This window comes from Pygocentrus nattereri, chromosome 14 (assembly GCF_015220715.1).
Source record: "Pygocentrus nattereri isolate fPygNat1 chromosome 14, fPygNat1.pri, whole genome shotgun sequence".
Lineage (NCBI taxonomy): Eukaryota > Metazoa > Chordata > Actinopteri > Characiformes > Serrasalmidae > Pygocentrus > Pygocentrus nattereri.
In genome coordinates, this window is record NC_051224.1 from 8173406 (window position 1) to 8194379 (window position 20974).

General features: G+C 40.0%; 1 protein-coding gene across 1 annotated transcript; it reads left to right on the forward strand.

The window, feature by feature from the left end:
* Positions 1-202: 202 nt before the first annotated feature.
* unm_sa1261 (un-named sa1261) lies at positions 203-20764 on the forward strand. Its single transcript, XM_017705932.2, has 4 exons — positions 203-428; positions 10912-11134; positions 15918-16120; positions 17698-20764. The coding sequence occupies exons 2-4, from the start codon at positions 10963-10965 to the stop codon at positions 18535-18537; spliced, it is 1215 nt and encodes a 404-aa protein (XP_017561421.1). The 5' UTR covers positions 203-428; positions 10912-10962; the 3' UTR covers positions 18538-20764.
* Positions 20765-20974: the final 210 nt, after the last annotated feature.

Consider the following 20974-nt stretch of genomic DNA (forward strand, 5'->3'; position numbering starts at 1 on the left):
ACCTGCTTGTGAATATGAAATAATAGCCAGTGATAACCAAGGAGGTGAGCTAGGACTAGCCAATCCGTGCGCAGAAGGTGTCCTAACATCCAATCATAGCTTACTATCCAGCCCTGGTACAGAGGGCCGTATGCCACTAGTCAATTCTTGAACAGGGGGCGGGGCTTGTCGGAACACAGGTGGGAAAAAAAATCTATAACGCTGCATTCACAGCAGTGAGGACACAATAGGGCTCTCAGCTCAGCCTGCCGGACGCAGCAGCGCGTGAGATCCGCAAGGTGATCGTGTGCGCGAACGGGCATCACCAGAAGAGAGCATCACCAGTGAAGCATCCTTTACTGACCACAACAGCCTGTTAAGTCCTAATGGCCACATCATAATTAAAGGCAATGACAGCCGGAGCTGTTGTATGCACATCGCTTTGAAAGGTAGGTCCCGATAACGTTATCATGTCATCTGGCTTTGTTTGGCTCTGCTTTGCTTACGGACAGCTCTGCATGGGATTTAAACACCTAATGGACTGTATCACTATGCTGGTTTTTAAAAAACCCGCACACCTATTCGTGCGTTCACATCGCTCCTTTGCAACTGCAAGGCAGGGGGAGCGCAGTATGTAATCAATAAATCGTTCTGTATCGGTCTATTGATGCTGCAGAGAGCAGGCAAATGAAGCATCCAACGCATCGTTTTATTTACACATTTTTTCTATTGTTGACATACATTTCCATGCAGCCTCGCCTTTAACGGTATATTTGCATGGAGAGACGTTCACAGACAGGAACAATAGGTGGCCAGTGCACATCTTCTGCTGTCTGCGAGGCTGGAGGCACCCAAAGTGATTTGGACCTTTGTGTCTCAGACAGGTTTTCAGTTTAGGTTACAGAAACGTTCTTGTTTTATATCATGTGGTTTATATAAAAAAGGGTACTTTTGGCGAGATTTTACACAAATAATAATAACACTGGCACATGTGTACACAGACAGACACACAATGCCCTACAGAAAACATACATATGTGGGTACAGCTAGGCACGTGCCGATGCAAAAATATGATAATTACCTAACATTTTTCTCAATTTCAAATACTCTCATGATATGTGCATTCAAAACAGTACATGTATACATGTAGATAAAGCTAGCGTTTTGAATAGCATTTTAATATCATTAAATCCTGTTTTTTTGTTTGTTTGTTTGTTTGTTAGAGTTTTTTGACCGTCTTAATGGGCATCATGTTTTTCTCTTTCCCAATTGTTCAGGCCATAGATAGCATATATAGTATGCAAGGTCGACAAGGTTTGCTGTGACTTGTGAAGGTGTTCAGTCTAATAATGCACTAAAACAGCTGAACAAACATCAAAAACGTAAGATCACAATAGTGAGTTTTCCTTCCATCTCCTTTTGAGCAGATTTTGAAATTATTCAGCAATGGAAAAAATGCTGCAGAAATGTTTTACTCTTGGATGAGGTAGGAAAGATGATATGTCGATGAATGAGAAACACAGAAAATGTTGATAGAACAGATTTATCAAATAAGTGCAACCAAAGTTCTGATGATAACAAACAAGGATAAAAATCATCAGCTGCATCTCAAACCATAAATCTTAAAAAGTGCATCAAATTTGTACAACATCAGTGATACCATGCTATTCTCATGTGGACTGACATTTGCAGGAGTAAACGTACAGCGACTTTAGCCTTCATTAAATGAGCATCTACTCTGCCCCTATTGGTGAGCGAGACTCCTGTGAGTGTGTGACATTATCTTTGGGAATTTGCACCTAAAAGTAGCTGACAGAAAAAATTATTTGCATTTCCTTTTTAATAACATTTCAGAAATGTGTCTCAAATTTACTAATGGTTTGAATGGAAACTCTGCTATAGTAACAGCATGGCAGGATCTAGTGAAAGTGTCTGCGTACCTAAAGAAGCTCTGATGAAACTACAACCTGTTTGGCTAAAATGCAGCTATGGTATTTCAAAGAGTCCACAATAACAAAACTGAGTATGCTGAATATTGTGCTATACCAGATAATCGAGCATTAGCACATGTTTGTGTACAAGAAACACACATTATGGACAAGACACACATACACACACAAACACAAGGAATTGTGTTGTATTGTCTGGTCACACACACATTCTATAGAAGATTTCTGGATTGTCTGGAAGTGATGATGAGGCATCTTTTCTGATGAATGCCTGTGCAGCCTCTGACAGCTGGTCAATATGCTGATTGAAAGCGGCCAGAGGCTTCATTCCCAAAATCACTGAGAGAGGGGAGCGGAATATTGAGTGAGCAATAACCTCCGTCCCCTTCCTTCTCAACAGTATGCACTAGACCTTGGTGATTATCTAAGCTCTAAATATCCACATCCTGTGCTCTCTGTTCCTCAGCAGCAGAAAGCGTTTGGTGAGCAAGCCTTATTTGAGTTCACACCTCATCATTATTGCGGGCTGACTTTAGCCAAGCAGTTGGCGGAGAGGGAGGTGTTATGCTTATAGTGTGCACTCGCTGCTTGAGTTTGCTTCAGAGAGCTGATACACAGAGCTGTCATAACAAGGCCTTTTGTAACATATCCAAGGAGACCTTACCAAAATTTAGCTCACGTTAAGGGGTTGAAATGTTCTGCCTCAATTAGATTTTTTTAGGGGCTGTGTGAAAACAGAAATCAGATCTTTTAAAATCAGATTTGAGCCACTTCATGTGGTCCTAGATCAGATACATGTTTGATAGCATTGTCACCATCCACTGTCAGCAATGGCTATGAATTGGTCCATGAGCCTTGTACTGTGACTATAACCTTATGGCTGCTTTATAATTTATTTTACATGTGTACATAGATGATCTCTGCGAGCAACACTGCTTGTTAGCTTCTCTATTTGTTCTCTCTAGAGAATTAAAAATGAACCACTAGGGGGCAGGTCAGAGCCAAAATATCCCTGGCTGGCACAGGAAGAAATTCCATGACTTCTGATTTTACCGAACAAGTTCAACATCAAACATGACTACTTTTGAGGAACCTTATACTACTGTGTTAAGAAGAAATTAGCTGCACTGTCACAACCATCATGATATACTGCCACCATTCATTATGTCGGTGCATTAATATCTCAGGATATGCACTATGAAAGCTCTAAAAAACTGCAGTATATAGGTGTCAGATTTCTTAGTTAAAACAAAAGTATGACACAGCCCATAGTTGCGTTTAGTAACCCACATCCTATAACAGAGCTGCTTCTTGTGCAAAGGGAACAGAGTAGACAAACCCGCCACAGATCCCCAAGTCTCTGCACTGATCTGCTTACAATACAAAGGATGTGCTGACTGTGGACAATAGCTGGGCCTGCGGCCTTTGATGTGCTCCAAGACTCCATGAACACTGTATGTTTGCACTGCGTGTGTGAACTGAGACAGCAAGTGGACCAGCACAAACAGGGCTTCTAGGGCCTAGCCTGAGATTTCCCGAAGCTAATTTCAGGCAGTGGTAGAGGTACACCAGCATACATGCTGTAGTGAAGGATACTGTTCAACTCTGTGTGGCAGATACAGAGTAGATTATTGATTATGGATGCACAATGCTGTCAGAATCATAGTGTTATCTGCAGATACTTTTTTGAAAAGAAAATATTGCAGCATCTGCAATATTGATGACACTGACATTTTAATTGCAGGTTGGGAGAGCAGAACGTTTAGCAGCACTGGCTTGAATTTGTAACCATATACAAAAAAATGTATTTGGTTCATTCATCGTGATATTTTCAGACTATGTAAAGGATAGCCACCATCAAAATTTTCCAAAAATTCGAAAAATGGAGATACATGTTTTTGATACATGGGACCACAACAGCATGTCTCTTTCTGCATTGACCATCCAGGTGGATCTAGTTCCAATTTCTACCTTTTATAAATGTTTATGTGTTGGTAGGTATGTGCATGAAAAACTTTGGATATTGGCATCAGCTGATCTAGTGAATGATTGATTCTCACTATTTTACCCACTTTTTTCTAAGTGCACATCATGAGTGTAGCCTGTTGTAAAAGCCAGGGCAGTTGATTGCTATAAGTAATTCAAGCAAGAATTATCCACCCCTGAGCCACCAGGGGGCCCTGAGTATGTTCCAACATTTTGTTGAAAAATTACAGTTTCAGTTCAGGGATTAATATATTATTTTTCTTTTCTTGCATGCAAAGGAACTTCACTGGGGTGAGAAGGGGGCCCTCAAGCAAACTGTCTCTTAAAGCCTTCAAATGTTCAGAAAACAGCCCTGGCAAAAGTAATGCGTAACCTATTTTAAATTTTACAAATCCTTATAGATCTGGTCAGCAGTAATATCTAGCCTGACAAATAAAAGTTCACATAATAATCTACTATTGTTTATTTTTAAAGCAGACGTATTTTTAAATAGTCAGATGGCATGAATATGTCTACATATTGCTGTCAGTTGAATACTGGCGGCTTATTCAGCTTTTTTCTTTAAATGTATTCTGCTTCTGATGCATGCATTATCAGTGATGTGTACCCACTGGTCTCATGGTTAAACCCGGGGCACCGATTTACCTGTAACACAAGATATTGTTTTAAGAGCATTTTAAAAGCTTCAGAGCGTCCAGACAGCCAATGATTCATGAATGGTTTTAAACCTGGCATTGTTCTGCTATGAGTATTGGGCAAATCCTCATTATTACAGAAATGGATTTCTAAAAGTTTTCTGAAGAAGTGATAGATCTTGACAGTGTTCTTTGTGTTGCCCCAGCAGATTTTTATATGGGCTAGGGATTTAGAGGCTTGTTTCTGACCTAGAGAGCTAAGTTGTGTGATCAGTGGGAAAGAGCCAATAGCCTTGGTTTCATGTGTGCTGGCTTCACTGGAGATGTCTGCTTGTTACTGGATTAACTGTTGGAGATGGAACACACACACATTCATCTCAAAGTATTGACCATTCTACAGATCACTGAACAATCATCTTAATACGCTGCCTCCCTGTCCAATGTATTCTAAAGCAGTGGGGAATCAAGGATTGGCTTATGGCTTTAAAGGTCAATAAATCAGCAGAGAACAGAGCAAAACAACTGCAGGAGCATCATAAACACTCCAAACATTATGAAAGCCTGCTGTATTGTGTATTGTTACAATTGCACTGCCTTCCAAACTGCCCTGGATCTGAGTAACAAAAACAGATGGATAGAAGACAAAAGACTGATTGAATTAGTTTACAGAATGAAGCAAATTTAATAATGTAATGGACTTTATTATAGACTATAAAGGTCATACAATTACTGTACAATGAGTCAAATGTCACAAACCACCCAAATGTCTGTGTAAAATGCTGATTTCATCATTACCTTTATGTACACCAGTGCGTGTACCTAAACCTGTCACAATTTTAAATGATGATCAACTGTTATATAAACAATGTGACTGTATTGTTTTTCTGTTTATTGTGTGCGATATAAACATATGATTGTGAAAGTGAACAACTGCATAAAAACAAATCTGGATAGCTTAAATAACTGCGATCAGCTGAAATAATTATAATCAGGCATTTATGTAATAATTATGACAGATCCAGGTGTGCGATAAATGTAACCCATTTGTTTAACACATAATGGTGATGATGACAACAATCTATTGTTAAGCATCACACACACACACACACACACACACACACATATATAAATATATACATATATAAAGGCTATATATGTATGTGTGTGTGTGTGTGTGTGTGTGTGGTTTGCTTATGATTTTGTTTGATCTGTTTGTCAAAATCATATCTCTAAAGTAGTTATATCTCTAAAATTATACATTTATAAGGCAAGGAAGAGATATTCTTAACTGGAGTTTATGTTAACGTGGCCAGATTTTATTCAAACTCATTGTAGACTATTTCTATTGGTCTGTTCATAATGAAAGGTTCAAAAAATAGGGTTACAAAGTAATGATATGACAATGATAATGCCTATAGGCATGTCATGGGCGTGGTTTAGCAGAGTTCTGAACATTCAGGTTCAGGTTGTAGTTTTATATGCTAAACGTTGCAAGGCTAGTAGAGAGAACATTGCATGCCTCATCATTTTCATCATCTTGTCCACTCATAAAGTAATTACATGGGAGCTTCTTACAGTCCAAAGTTAGAGTGGCTGTACAGCCTTGTAAAGTGCCACTATAACATTGATTAAGCCGTTACAACAATTATTACCTTTAAAAGGCTAAGCAGAGTCTTTGGTGGACAGCATTGATTTGTTAGCTGAGAGATTCTTGTAACATCGCCTCTTCCGTGGCGGCTCAGGGAGGGAGGGACGGAGGAGCGGCCAACAATAAACAGCACCCTCGGTGATAAGCAATGGAGGAAGGAGCCAACATTGCTCAGCAGATTCTGTGAGCAGAGTTGCATGAAGCAAGCTGTTGTACATGATTGCACCATTTCCCAGGAGATGCTAGCCTGTTACTGTTCACTGGTATATAGCAGTCTTCAGGCAAGTGGAACATGTAGGCCTAGACCCTGGAGAATCACTTCTGGAGTGGCACCGGTTGTCTCTCTGTGTGCAAGGGGAGAGGGGGGGGGAGAGAGAGAGAGAGAGAGAGAGAGAGAGAGAGAGAGAGAGAGAGAGAGAGAGAGAGAGAGAGAGAGAGAGAGAGAGAGAGAGAGAGAGAGAGAGAGAGAGAGAGAGAGAGAGAGAGAGAGAGAGAGAGAGAGAGAGAGCACAAAAATATAAGCAAAAAAGGCTATGGAAATGAACATTTTCTGGATATCCAGCTGAAAGATCCACTTCTGTTGTTTTTGAGTCATTTCTTTGCAGAATGTTCACATCTGGCATTTCCACCTCTGTGCTTTACAGTACTCCTAATGCAGTATGTTTGGAATTCCTGTTTTTTGGTTGTTTCTTGGGTTTTTATATATAAACAATTTGGTTTAATAAAACTAATAATGTTCATAATATACATTTTATGATGTAACTTAAATAACCTTATCTTATCTTATGTACCAGTTTAACAGTGGTTAAACAGCCAAAATACTTTTTGGGGGTAATGCATAGCACTGCGTACATATTTTTCCTTCAATATTATTATCATTATTAATAAGGCATTTGTTAACTACAGTTAATGTAAAACCACTTGAATCTGAAAGGGGGGGGGTATGAGTGTGATTATGTTTGTGTGTAAAAACACAAACACTTCATGCAAAACCATTTCAGTCTGAATCCGAGAGGGAGAGAGAGGAATAGATAGATAGATAGATAGATAGATAGATAGATAGATAGATAGAGAGAGAGAGAGAGAGAGAGAGAGAGAGAGAGAGAGAGAGAGAGAGAGAGAGAGAGAGAGAGAGAGAGAGAGAGAGAGATAGAGAGAGAGGAGGGGGAGAAAGAGAGAATACTGTGCTGAGTACTATGTTGCATGACAGAGGATCAGCTCTTCTGCCTCTAAATATGAAATGCAGATCAGCTCAGTTACTCTGAACTGCACTGAGGATGGGACAGTTTGCCATGCAGTGTTTGTGTGTGCTCAGAAGTACAGCTCAAAGTGCTCACAGAGACTCTTGGGAGTTGTAGTTACATGAGAGTGAGTGCTGAAAGGATCAGCTGCCATTAAAGGACGCCCTCAGCTCCATAGCAGCCTGTAACCTAGTTACCTTCTTTCTCTTTCATCTGCAGCTGCTTTCATATGAAAGGTATATATGTGTATGCACCCATACTCTACATGATGAGTGAAAACTCCTTCAACTCCAGGAATGGACAATAGTGTTATCTGTCTGTCTGTATGTCTATCTGTGTATCTATCTATCCATTCGTTTGGCTATGTGTTCGCTGTCAATACTGACCTTGTTAAGTGTAATGTGAGGAATACTTTCTGAGGTGCTTTCCTGTTGGATTATACACACACTCCCTCTCTCTGTCTTACATACAGCACACAGTCTCTCAACGCACCCTTAGATCTCCACAGATGGTGTCTATGGACAGGATGTGCCATGAATCCTGTCTCTTTTAACACACTGGTCTCAATGAAGGAGCACTGGCAGGCCGTCGGGACTGTGAAGTCTATTCAGTCATTCACAAATTACACCAGCCACTCTGCTGAAGGAGAGAAAGAGTGCTGCAATAAATATCCCATCAGCTGAGAATAGTCTGGCATTATGTCAGAATACTGTCTAGACAAAATTATATTGGGCAGAAACCCAAGTCTGTTCAACTACAGTATGTAATAATAAGAATAAAGATAAGAATAACAATAATAATGATAATAAATACTACTACTACTATTAAATAATAACAGCAACAACAACAACATTAATAATATAACAATAATCATGAGAAAATAATAATAAGAAGAAAAGTGCAGATAGAATACAGAGTGACTGAAACATCAGCAATTTCTGGGTGGTTGCTAGGGTGCTGCCAAACAGGTACTATGATACTTTAGGTGATTGCTAAAGTGTTTCATAGCAGTTGCTACATATCATGTTATATACAAAGTTAGGTATTCTATTTTAAGTTATTCTAAGTAAAAATAAATAAAAGACAGTGCAGAGCAACACATGAATAAAATATATTACATCAACTCAATTCTTTCCAAAAGTAAGTAAACAGAAAGAAAAAAAATGTGCTGATGCATCATATTTTATTCATGCAGAACCGATACAAATTTTAATCAAGTAAAGTCAGTGGACATTCTTTTGCAGAGTAATAGCTGAAAGCACTTTCACTTATTTTATAACTATAACTGGTCAGAAGATAATGCTAGACTGTTAACCTGCCGAAGACTAGGGTTAATATTGAACATTTGCAATATGATTTAAATGTCATTAAATAAGTAATTGTAGAATTATATTTATATTCGGTTTACAGTCTGTATGGACAGGCTTGACTGCACTTCTGAATTTTCTTTTTTGACAAAAATATGGCAAATATGGTGTCTCTAAAAAACAAAACACTACAATAACTTTTCATCAAATTCAAGTAATAATTAAATATCTCCTTTTCTACTGAGAAACACAAATGTGATATGGAATAAAAGCAGTGTTGGCAGAATTTCCAACTTGTTTGAATGAGCTTTGTGTGAGACACAGTTAATATTGAACTACACCATGCCTTTGTCACCAGTGATAACTGCAACTTGTGAGAGTTAAGCATAAAAATATGCTTGCCATCTTTGTAAATCACATATAAAAGACATGCTCTAGGGCAAATGAGTGATTCCTCTTGATCAGTCATCTCCAGTTAAATTCACTATATTATGTGAGAGCAACAGAATGCTTTTTCCCTTATATCAGTGGTTGAGAAGATCTGTGTCGGTTCAGCCTCTTTATGACAAGCCTGACTGGGCCTTTTGTTGGAGCCAAATATTAATGACTGTTATGCAATGTGCAAAAACTTTGTCTGCGCAACGTAAAGTAAACAGCGAGTGGTGAGAAGCAGTATGATTTAGCGATTCAGGAGGGGATTTGCCTGGCTCATTCTGTGCCCCTCTTATCTTTTGTTCTGCTCTGTTCCAGCTTCTATTCCGCTGTCGGAAAGCGGGCCTTGTGATCTTGAGTACTTGAAAGGGGTTCCAGGGAGCAGAAACTAGATCAGTGTTTACTGCAGGATGCAAAAGGTTATATAAGAACTCATTTGGCTTAGACATAGAACCCACAACCCCAGCCCCCCGAACTTGTAACTTTGATATTCATGATAAAGTGTATGTGTGAGTGCAGGATTTGATTTATGCTGTTCTGCTGAAAGTGAAACACCAGGACAGTTTCAAATCAGCATCAAGTACTGGCTATTAAATGGCTGTCCTTTCACTACAGACCTCTGAGGCCATCAACTACAGACCATCAACTTGTAGTTACAGTCCAGGTCTAAACTGGTTTTGTCTAAGGGCAAAATGAATGCTGTTTTTCAAAGTCACCACATCGCACAACTGTTTTAAAACTGATGTTTTATTTTCCTTGCATACATAGCGAGATAAGGGCTATAGCCCTTATAGCTAAGGGCAATGCATCATGCTTAAACTAGACAAAACAACTATTCACAAAGTTTATGTATGCTACGCTGTGACAGGTTGAATTACAAAGTTTGTTTAGTTAGCTAATTAGCGCACTAAAGCTATACTATCTGAGTGCAAGCGCATTCCAGTTGAAAGCTCTGCTCTTCATTGCCCTTTGGATGACCTTTGATGTTCCAGAGCCCTAACTTTGATGTTAGGAACCCTTTCTTAGGTTTTATTTTAATGTTGTGTTTGCAACCCTAAAATAAAAAATATTTAAAATTAAAAAAAATAAATTTAACAATTTATTTGGGTAAATGTAACTGAGCAAACGTAACTACTGCTCACCTCTGAATATAGTTATTTTGCAATTGAATAGGACATATTTTGGGCTAGTTTTAGTCTTTGGTGTGTGGGTTTTAGGCAAAATTTAAACTGGAGATTTTTTCTGTGTCTGGCATCCCTAGTGTAATGTATCATATAAAGAGGCTTGAACCTAGAAATACAGGTATGCTAAAATTCCTGAACAATGACTCAGGCTTGCATTATATGTAAGTAGGCCTACACAATGCTACACTTGCTCAATACTATTATAAAACAACACCAGTCACTTAGACACAGCTTACTACTGCTAAAGTCACTTGACTACCACATTTAGTCACCTTGCTGGTTTGCAAAGGGTATTTTGGTTAGGTTGCTGGTCTTATTATGTCAATCAAATGGGCAGGAGTGTTTGTCTGCCTGTAGCACATGCGTAGCAATATTCCTATTTTGACTACTTAATGACAACATAATGCCAACAGGACTAAAGAAATAAGCTTTAGAGCTTTTCAGTGAACTATTGATGTGGGTGAGTTTAGAAAACGCTTTTGCTTAGAAAACAATTTTCATTAGGACACTCAAATGTGAATCTCACCTCTATTGCTTTTCTTGTCTCCAGACATAATTGTCAACACATCTCCTGTGGTAACTGGCCCCTCCCACTGTAAGAATGAGCTCCTCCCCGCTTGTGTCCCGTGCCTCCATCGACATCCTGGAGGAGCTACAGCTTATTGCAGCCCAGAACCTGGAAAAGTTGGATATCAACAAATACTATGAGGTCATCAGGGAGCTGGGCAAGGGCACTTATGGCAAGGTGGATCTGGTCGTCCACAAAATCAGAGGTAGGTCTGAGGGACAGGAACACATGCCTGTTCATGGTTTTTCCCCCCAAATACAGTCAATAATAATATTTCTATATTTCAATATTCCTCATTCTAGCATTACACATTTATACAATCAACTAGCTCTATTTTTATCCAGAGGTAGTTTCCAAACCTGGTTTGAAATGGTTTTTGGCTTGGACATCACGTGTTCTGAAAAATCTTTACTCCACAATTCACACATCTTATTTAGAAAAACAGTTAATTAAATAAATGGTTTGGCAAAAAATATCTAATTCACACAATTTTCCCCTTAAACCAGATGTAATCAATCAGTCAGGACATGTTGGTGTCCAAATTTTGCTTGTTTGAGCTAATGGCTAGGTTACTGTACCTACACTAGGAGTCAGTAGCCACCCAAATCTTTCTCATAAATAAATCCTCAGGACTTCTCTCAAACCACATCCAGGTCTTCATTAAGATGCAGATTTGTCAATAGTTCAGGACGCAGTATGACTTTCTGTGGGCTATAAAAATAATCAAAACTTTAATGTAGAGGGCAAACATTTAATTTAAAAAAATTCATGATTTACATGATGATTTGTAAGTACAAACAACAGAACTCACAAATGTAATCTGGCATCTATGTGCCTATGTGACATGTGTAAGTTCAGACTTGTTGGAACCAGGATTGGAAACCACTGTTCAAAAACAAACACATACCAAACAATATACTCTTCACTGTTATTGGAAGCCACCTGATATTTATTTTTCTAAGACTTGTAACGTGCTTACACGATTAATCAAATTTACTTTGCCATGTACAGCACTTATCCAATAGGCCTTTCATCTTGTCCCTTGTCCCCAGTGCTCAGCCTGCACATGGCTTATGATACTTTGACAGCCTACTATTTTAGGCATCTACTAGCAGATCTCAGTTCCAGGAAACAGTACAATATAGTCTGTAGGGATCAGCAGTAAAACATAACATGTGACATATCGTCCTTCAAAATAATCATCCCTAGAAAATCTTTCTAACTCTGCGACAGAGGCCAAACGCCAACCATCTGCTCCTGGCTGCAGTATTAATGCCTGTTTATGAAATCCAAATGCAGGAGCAGTCTGGGTTAAATGGCACGTCTGCCTCTGCTGTTCAGAATCCTCCACGTGATCCATAGTCTGTAAAATGTCCTCTGTTTAGTTATTTGTTCCAGAGGAGTTTTAAAAGCCACAGAAAAACTCACCATCTGTTGGCACCACAAACCCCCACCACTCTCTCTTGCTTGTGTTGCTGTGAAAGAGCAGTACATAAGGGCTCAGGAGTCTGAAGAACTGTGCAGATTGTTCATAAAATCCATAATACCACTTGAACATCAGAAGGCAACACACCAAAAGCTGATAGATGTCTATTTCTGTCATTAACCTCAGATTTACATGACCTGGAAGCTTTCTGAGAAGGACACAAAACCAAGTGAACAGGTTAAGATTTTCCCAGGCGTTTACATCCGATTACAAGTTCCCAAAAAAGAAATATAGCCAGGAAAACTCCTTAGAATATCACAATGGCACTTTCCACATGTTTCAGTACTGGCTTTAACATGCCCTTGTCCACTTAGCCTCACCATTTCCCCACAGGGGAATCCACAACACTATTTTAAAGGCTGTGTCATTCCTATATTAGCTCATTATACTGTGTTAGATAAGTTCTTGGAGGGGCGAGGAAGTGAGTGAATACAAGTGTTGACTAGGGCAGCAGAAATTAATTCAGAAATCATTGCAATCGAACACATTTCCTTTTTTAAGCTCACAACAATGCTAGGCAGTTGTTATAAGACATAGCCATTATATACTTAATAGTAATATTTGATTTGTGTGTTCATAATAGGTTTATCTGCTTTACATGAATACTGATACAATGTCCTTACTCTACTCTGCTAGCCTCCTAGTTAGTATGCCAAAGGGTACACAGCCAGACAAAGCATTTAGGATTATCTATGTTATGATCAAACGTGCATTACAAAATTCCCATGGCTAGCTAACCTAGCTGAGGGATAGTGCATTCCAATGAAAAATCCACTTCTCGCTGTCCCCGTCTCCCTTTGCATTGTGAGTGGCCACTTGAGTAACATAGGTGCAACTGCGAACTTGGCAAGGGCATGTTAAAACCAGTATTGAAATAGACCATCTGTTGCTGATAATGATATAGCGATATACACTATATTGCCAAAAGTATCCGGTCATCTGCCTTCACATGCATGTGAACTTTAGTGACACCCCATTCTTAATCCATAGGGTTTAATAAAATATACGGCCCACCCTTTGCAGCTATAACAGCTTCAACTCTTCTGGCGAGACTTTCAACAAGGGTTAGGAGAGTGTTCATGGGAATTTTTGACAATTCTTCCAGAAGCGCATTTGTGAGGTCAGACAATGATGTTGGACGAGAAGGCCTGGATCACAGTCTCCGCTCTAATTCATCCCAAAGGTGTTCTATCGGGTTGACGTCAGGACTCTGTGCAGGCCAGTCAAGTTCTTCCACACCAAACTTGCTCATCCATGTCTTTATGGACCTTGCTTTGTGCACTGGTGCGCAGTCATGTTGGAACAGAAAGGGGCCATCCTCAAACTGTTCCCACAAAGTTGGGAGCATGAAATTGTCCAAAATCTCTTGGTCTGCTGAAGCATTAAGAGTTCCTTTCACTGGAACTAAGGGGCCGAGCTCAACTCCTGATAAACAACCCCACACCATAATCCCCCCTCCACCAAACTTTACACTTGGCACAATGCAGTCACTGTTCTCCTGACAACCGCCAAACCCAGATTTGTCCATTGGACTGCCAGATGGAGAAGCATGGTTCATCACTGCAGAGCACACATTTCCACTGCTCTAGAGTCCAGCAGCGGTGTTTACACGACTGCATTCAACAGTTTGCATTGTGCTTGGTGATGTAAGGCTTGGATGCAGCTGCTCGAACATGGAAACCCATTCCATGAAGCTCTCTACGCACTGTTCTTGAGCTAATCTGAAGGCCACATGGAGGTCTGTAGCGATTGAATCTGCAGCTGCTGACCCCGCTCTGTCATTTTACATGTCCTACCACTTTGTGGCTGAGTTACTGTCGTTTCCAATCACTTCCACTTTGTTATAATACCACTGACAGTTGACTGTGGAATATTTAGTAGCGAGGAAATTTCGCAACTGGACTTGTTGCACAGGTGGCATCCTATCTCAGTACCACGCTGGAATTCACTGAGCTCCTGAAAGCAACTCATTCTTTCACAAATGTTTGTAGAAGCAGTCTGCATGCCTAGGTGCTTGGTTTTATACAACTGTGGCCATTGAATTGATTGGAACAACTGAATTCAATTATTTGGATGGGTAAGGGAATACATTTGGCAATATAGTGTGTCATTGTTTTGACTTGTCTAATGTAGCAAGCTAAAATGCATCACGTTATGGCATGCAGGCATTTTATTAAAAAGCACTTAACAAGGTCAGTAGCATTTTTCTGGTTCTGTTAAAAGAGTTTAGTCATTTTTTTTCTCAGCTTTTCGCACATTGGGGATGTTTTTGTCCTGAATAGAGATACCTATGCATCTTCTGCATTCTCTACCCGTCATGACTGTCACTCATATCAAAGAATGTAGTGTTCCTACTTCTAAGAAATAGCTGTCATTGCACTGTATGCGAAGTGGGAGCTTGAACAATCTTCCTTAGTACCCTGAAGGCCCTGCTCATATCTTTACACAGATATTCCACCAACTGTAATTAGATGTTAGAGATTGTCCACAGATATATAGCGACAGGGGATGATGAGTGAGGACTAATGAGAATGAAATATTTATATTTCAGACTGATGAATATTTTAGAGGTCTAGATTGAGAAAGAGAGAAAAATATATAAGTCTGCAAATCTTTTCACATTTTGATATTTTCAATGAGTAATCCTCCTACATTATTGTGTTGTCAAAGAACATTTAGAGAGAACACACTTAAAGCAAACTCAGTCATTTATCAGCATTGATAACATCTCCTTTTACTTTATTCGTTTTCCTTAGTAGTGGTAACAGCATGCCAATTCTTAAGCGTTGCTCCACCTCTCTGCCTTTCAGACACATTGGCACATCTGCTGAGACAGGTGCCAGTGGCTGAGAATGTGATGGCTGTTTCAAGCTTTAGTTATGCTTTCTTTGGTTCTTTACTCTGATTGATGGGTTGGTCTCTTGATCTACGCCTATTGTGTTATACGAGAGGGGGCAGGGTCTCGTGCTATTCTGACCTTCTTTATAAATGCGCAGCAGCTGCTCAAATAAACATGTCCTGTAAGAAATTATGTTCAGACGTATCTTTCAGAGCAGAGTCTAGCTATTTTATTAAGCTATTTTATTGAGTTGTTTGATGAGTATTGAGTGTGTTGATGAGACATTTAAAATGTCACTGGTGATTTAGAACGGTCTATTTTAAGATTGTTCTCAGGTTTTAAGAGCCCCATCATAGATATGAGAACATACTGGACAAGGGGACTCAAAATCTCCTACTGCGATGGTGCTGTGGTCCCAGCAGAATTAGAATCTGTATCTGCATCTTTACATCTTTACATAACGATTGACGTCTGGAAGAAATTCTATTCTGCAAAACTCATTATGCATCTGCCTTGATCTTCATAATAGTAGTGTCTTCAGCAGTGAAACAGGCTTGTAGACATCACAACAGATTTAGGCATATAGCTTGTATGCAACAGGGAGGCTGCAGCCAGGATTCTGCAGCAGAGCTGAACATTAATCCTGCTTGTCCATTCCCACAGGCACCAAGATGGCACTGAAGTTCTTGCGGAAGAAAACCACAAAGCTGAAGAGCTTCCTGAGGGAGTATAGCATCTCGCTTTACCTTTCACCGTGCCCGTTCATCATCAACATGTATGGGATTGCCTTTGAAACTGATGAGTACTATATCTTTGCCCAAGAATATGCGCTAGCTGGGGATCTCTTTGACATCATTCCCCCTCAGGTGAGATCACTGACACTGGCTCTTTTTTAAGTGTAAAGACTAGTGAGTGGCCTTTCAGAATCTCACAGATTCTGTGAAAAATAACTGTGTTTGAAAAAACATGGTACATGCTACTGCATGCTATTCTTTACATCAGTATGCAATATAGTATCCAGTATACCACAGTTAACAAGTACTGTATGCTGAGGCTAAGCCAATCAGAGCATCCCAAGACCCACCTCGTTTTCTTAGCCCTCCGATCACTGCAACTGTTGCTATGCAGTATATCGTGAAGATAGCGCTGGATGCATACTGGAATATTTGGCCAAATAATACGACAGCTGGGTATCTTTGGCTACTGGATTTTTTTGTTGTGAGCATAGTGTGCACAATCAGTATGTAAGCAGTATATAGTAGGCTTTTTAAACATACCTTATGTCTGTTTCTTATATAATAATTAGGTTTTGTTATTGCAACAAATTACATCATGATACATTTGTCAGTATTTCTAGCACTGGCAACAGCAGAGATTTAGTCCAATTACAGAGAAGCTGCAAATAACAAACAGTAGTAACTCTGCATGCTGCACAGTAACAAGGAGCATACTGGATAATAGCCTTGCCTGATGCATTGTGCCTGTTCCAACTAGTTTGCAAACCTGAAAAAAACAAAATATCACTAACACATGTTGTGCATAATAAAGATATACGATTTAAGAACTGTAATACTACATATTTTTGCCATATTGACAGTCAGATTCCTAAGTAAAACTATGGTTTTAGATCAAGTTTGAGCCCCAAGGGGGGCATAATGTGACAGGGATTCTTTTGATGAAAGAAACTGGCCATATTCTCATAGGGATCAAAGAAAGTCAAGGTGCCTTTCTCTCCTATTAAGCAATGTAATCAAATGGCTTATTAAGATATGACTAATGCTGAAGACAAAAGGCTAACGTGGACTTAGTAATTATGTTTAAAAATTGATGTCTGCTACTGTTTGGGAGCATTGTTTTGTTCTCACATGGAAGAATTATGGTAGTTTTGGGTCCAAGTGTCTGATATAAGTGCTGTATCTCCTTTTTATAGCATTATTGTTATCGGTAAGACTTTCAATGAGTCACCAAGGAATTCAGTGGTTGTCACCTCATTTTAATTAAGGGTATGAGAGTCCTTATGTGCTCTCCACTGTAAGAGAAAATAATGAGGTGGCCTGACTGTGCTTATTACATTTATGACAAGCAACACTGAAAATTATACAATGACCTTAATGAGGGGTAGACCTATATTTTGTATCTCTCATATCACCAAGTCATATGTTTGTTAAGCATATTATTCCCTCAATCCTAAAACCGCCTGAGATATTTATAGCTGATATTGTAACAAATGTCAGCTTCAGGTTTCAGGTTCACCGAGGATTTCATGTTTCATAGCATCTTGCGTTCATGGTACAATAAGTCTCCAGCTTATCACTGATCAGGTTTTTCTGATGCGGGGGCTTAAACTGCTCCAGTCTTGGCTGCCTGCGTTATTCTGATCCTGCTGTTGTGTAACCACATGCTGTTTCTCGTCAAGCCTCTCTCCGTTTGTCCTTCTGTGTAGGTGGGGCTCCCAGAGAGCGTGGCCAAGCGCTGTGTGCACCAGGTTGCTATTGCTCTGGATTACTTGCACTGTAAGAAGTTGGTGCACCGTGACATCAAGCCTGAGAACATCCTCATCTTTGACAAGGACTGCCGCAAGGTGAAGCTCTCGGACTTCGGCATGACACGGCGGGCTGGATCACCAGTGAAGCGTGTAAGTGGCACCATCCCATACACGGCACCAGAGCTGTGTGACCCAGGCAGACAGGAGGGCTTCCGGGTGGACTACAGCACAGACGTGTGGGCCTTTGGTGTACTCCTCTTCTGCATGCTGACAGGCAACTTCCCTTGGGAAAAGGCAATGCCATCTGATGCCTTCTATGAGGAGTTTGTGCGCTGGCAGCAGCGGCGAAGGCGAGCCAGTGCCGCACCCTCACAGTGGCGCCGCTTCACTGATGAGGCGCTGCGCATGTTCCGCCGCTTGCTGGCCATTGAGCAGGACCGACGCTGCTCTGTCAAGGAGGTGTTCGCCCATTTCAACTATTGTTGGATGCTGGACACAGAGAACGGCAACACAGGCACTTCACTCGGAGATGCTGCCAACAACAGCAATGGGGTTGTTAATGGGCACCTGGCTGAACTCAGCTCCTCTTCATCAGATGAGGATGAGCTAGTGGACCGTCTGAAGCAGCAGAGCCTGTCGCCCGCTTGTGTTGTCATGGAGCCAGTGTCGGCGCACTACGCCAACATTTCTGCCAACAGTTCACCGTCTTCAACCAGCAGCTACGAGCGTGTCTCCCGCGACAGCAACGGCAATGGTGGCCGCATCCTTGTGGCTACACCCATCGAGATCTGTGTGTAAGGATGCTGTAGGAAGGGATGCACTTTACTGGACTGCAGTGAGGACTCAAGACCTTGAACAGAGAAATCATGCTCTGTAGCTCATGCCAAGTATAGAACACCATGAAAGCATTCTACAGAGGCTTTCCAGGCAGACTTCAGCTGTCGACTGTTCCTTATGACGAGTGTCTCTGAGGGAATGACATGGGTAGAAGACAATCATATCCCATTGATTGTGTCTAAGGGTTTCAACTCCATTTGTCCACATGTAACCTGTGCATCATGAAACAGTCCAGTGGAAACTAAAAAAAAAATAATAATAACAATAAATAGAGGGAGTGAAACATCTGTTGTGAATGACTCAGAGCACCATAAAGCAATATGTTTTTTTCAAAAAACGAAAGGAAAAACTGTCAGACTGTCAGAAAGGAACAGAACAAAGAACACTGAACAACACTGGAATCTGAAGGAGATTAATTTCAAAAACACAAAGTGATTCATAATGTGGTTTTTGGAAGTGGTATTTTTTGTGCTTAAACATACAGTAGGTCAGTGGGTTAGTACTTAAAGAATTGTACTTTCTTTTTGTTATTTTGTCGCATTATTTATTTTGGTTTTGTGCTCCTGATATTCTGCTATTTAATTTACACTGTAGCATCATAGAGTAATAATACCCAGTTGCCATTACAGTGAGTTGAATTGTAAAAACTGGTTTACTTTCTCAAAAAAACTTGTGCCCATCAGAACATCCCCCAAAACTGTATCTTAAAGAAATCTGAACAGTGGATGCATGCTGTTTTCTGTGTGGTGCATTTGTGAGTCAGCAGACCAGATTTGTCTTCAATGGGTCTCCTCTATGTGAGCGAGGCCTGGGCTGCTCAGATGATGTTACTGATGTGATCACAGTGCATACAGATGCCTGTCGCTACCCCAAGCACAGAGGGTGTTTAGTCCATGCTGAAAATAGGGCTGTGTTACGTCACCAAGCATGCCAGTGATTCAGAGGTGGCAGTGCCCACATGGTTTAAAATCACTTGACTATAACTTGAGATGAAGGATGCTACTGATTGTTCTATGAAAGAACATTTTGAAGAGATTCTGCTGACTTGAAAGTGTTTTTAAGGATTTCTCAGGTATATGGTAGGCCTATGCTGTGTAATATCTCAATACAGCCCAGTTCCAGTCTTGTTATACAAAGGCAATGAAGGACACTGTGAGTTAGCTTTTCTAAGTCGGTGTATCATTGAAATATCAGAGAAACTGATACAAAAGCGCTGCATTATTCAAAATGGCAAAGTCTGAATCTAATTACACAAGCAGAGTCAGATATGGAACTCGATTTGATAAGGGCTGTTATCACCTCCGGTATGTGATTCATTTAGTTTCAGAGCTAGATGAAAAAAGACTTGAAAGTCTCGGTTGATACGTTCCATTCAACGGCATCGCTCAAAATTGTGACTGAAGTAAAAGGCTTTTAAAGCACTAATCATCTACACTAAGGCTTATCATTCAATGCCAGATCTCAGCTCTAGTTTTCATCCAGAGCCAACCCCAGCAGACTTCAACATCATAATCTGGATTTTTATAGCATGGTTTTTTCGATTCTTTGGTTCATGTCTTTGAATGGAATTGTTTTCTGTTTTGATAAAGACATGGTAGCAAAAAAGGGTTTTTATCAACTAAGGTGATTCACTAAATGAAGTGAAAGATTGCATATTTTGTGCTGTTTAAAGGCAACAGCTTTTTTGTGAAAATGCTCACAGGGGCGTTCCTGAAACCGCATGGATTTAAACCTATGTGAAAGGTGATCTCTCTGTGCTACTTTTTAGATTTGTGGAAATGACTGTGTTGTGATATTTTGCAGGAGCACAAACGGATGTCTCAATGGAATTGAAAATCAAAGTTTAGCTAAAAAAAATGAATAAAACTATTATGCTCTATGTGTTATAGGCATACACATGCATCCTAATAAAGAGGCCCAGAGCAGCATTAGCATCATTTGTCTGATGCTTTCTCGACTAGATTTGGACCCTTGGACTGTAATTTTGGTTGAATTTCACAATCTTAAACAGAACAAATAGTTCTTTTCTTGAAAAAAAAAAGCTGGAGATGAAAAAACATGGCCAAACATCATCATTCCTCCACATATGTTCTGAAATTGACTTGTGTGTTGTGACTTCCAGAAATATTTGCATGTATCAATATTGTTCTGGAGAGACATTGTTGAAATAAATACATACCCAAAAGGCGGAAGACTATAGAAGACTTTTTTTTGTGGTCTTATAGATAAAGATATTCAAATACGACTCAGCCTAAGATCTCATACAACCTAAGACATCTCCTACAACAGGGGTGCACACCTCCGGTCCTGACAATAGCCCTCCAGGACCAAAGATGTGGACCCCTGTCCTGCACACTCAAAAGGTTCCAAAATAATTCTTGGCTTTGGTGTTTTGTTC

Bases quoted from the DNA above. Each gene is read 5' to 3' on its own strand.
- unm_sa1261 (XM_017705932.2), top strand. From the start codon at position 10,963: ATGAGCTCCTCCCCGCTTGTGTCCCGTGCCTCCATCGACATCCTGGAG. The intron at 11,135-15,917 runs GTAGGTCTGAGG...CCATTCCCACAG, and splicing joins GGTCGTCCACAAAATCAGAG to GCACCAAGATGGCACTGAAG. The intron at 16,121-17,697 runs GTGAGATCACTG...CCTTCTGTGTAG, and splicing joins TTGACATCATTCCCCCTCAG to GTGGGGCTCCCAGAGAGCGT.